The sequence below is a fragment of the Cryptomeria japonica genome, unplaced genomic scaffold (assembly GCF_030272615.1).
Source record: "Cryptomeria japonica unplaced genomic scaffold, Sugi_1.0 HiC_scaffold_3252, whole genome shotgun sequence".
Classification (NCBI taxonomy): Eukaryota; Viridiplantae; Streptophyta; class Pinopsida; order Cupressales; family Cupressaceae; genus Cryptomeria; species Cryptomeria japonica.
The window spans coordinates 1-1,000 of record NW_026731514.1 but is presented as its reverse complement, the minus strand read 5'-3'; the positions used below and the strand labels follow the sequence as shown (position 1 = coordinate 1,000).

The 1,000-nt window shown below is 45.1% G+C and overlaps 1 protein-coding gene across 1 annotated transcript; it reads right to left on the bottom strand.

Annotated features, from left to right (window-relative positions):
- Positions 1-376: 376 nt before the first annotated feature.
- LOC131873589 (early light-induced protein 1, chloroplastic-like) lies at positions 377-884 on the bottom strand (the record flags this gene model as incomplete). Its single annotated transcript, XM_059216424.1, has 2 exons — positions 377-721; positions 805-884. Coding segments are annotated over 2 exons (425 nt in total), but the record flags the coding sequence as incomplete, so codon positions are not given.
- Between the last annotated feature and the right edge of the window lie 116 nt (positions 885-1,000).

The window sequence follows — 1,000 nt, the reverse complement described above, 5'->3', positions numbered from 1 at the left end:
CTACTCAAGAGTCAAGTGTAACGCAGAGGTTTGCTCTTTCTTCCATATCACTTCAGGTTTCCAGTTCACTTCATATTAATTCTTGGGAGAAAATTCGCTAATCTGTTTATTATGTTAGCAGGCTGATTCAGAGTCGAAAAAAGCCTCCCCAATAAACGACATCTTCCCTGCTTCTACTTTGACACAGTCCGCTCAAATTCCAACCAGAAGCTCGGCGGCTCCAGCACCATTTCCCGATGCCTAATTCCTTCAGTAGAGAACCATGCGCCATTTGACATGCTAAACAGTACAAGAAAACTCCACTAGAGCATGGAATGCCATTTAAGAGCTTTCAATATTGATGTCTATGTTTGAACAGGAAGAACTATTATGGTGTTTACACAAGTGGTCCGCCCTTGACGTATTCAGTGAAGGCCAATGCCAGGAGGCCAAGCATAGCAAAGCGCCCATTCCACATTTCTGCTGTGGATGAAAATAATTGCTGCGACTCGCTCTCCCTCGATATTCCATTGAACAGGGGCACCAGTGTCCCCACCGTCATTAATCCTGCAATTAACGCAAACCACGACAGTCCTCCACTATTCACCTGCGGCAACAAATCTCTTCCACTCGCCACCTCCACTGCAATGGGCGACACGAACACCAACATAGCCGCCCTTCCATTGATGATCTCCGGCGCAGGCCCTGAGAGCGCAAACAGGTCTCCAAACTTGGTGCTCATCTGTATGCCACATCGCACATTTCAGATAAAATGTTCACATGATATAAATATACTATAAATTGGGCATCTAAAACGTTTCTTACCTTTGTAGAGCTTGAAGATGAAACGCCTTCAGTAGGGGACGTTTCCTGTAGAGCTTGAAGATGAAATGCATTAGCCACAACTACATTGAACCAAAAAACTATCAAACCTTTGCCATGCACTTGACTTTGAGGCTACTGCTCTGTAGTCTACTGATTCAAACCATACTATTCCTTTGGACTGCCCCGCAGTTAAGGG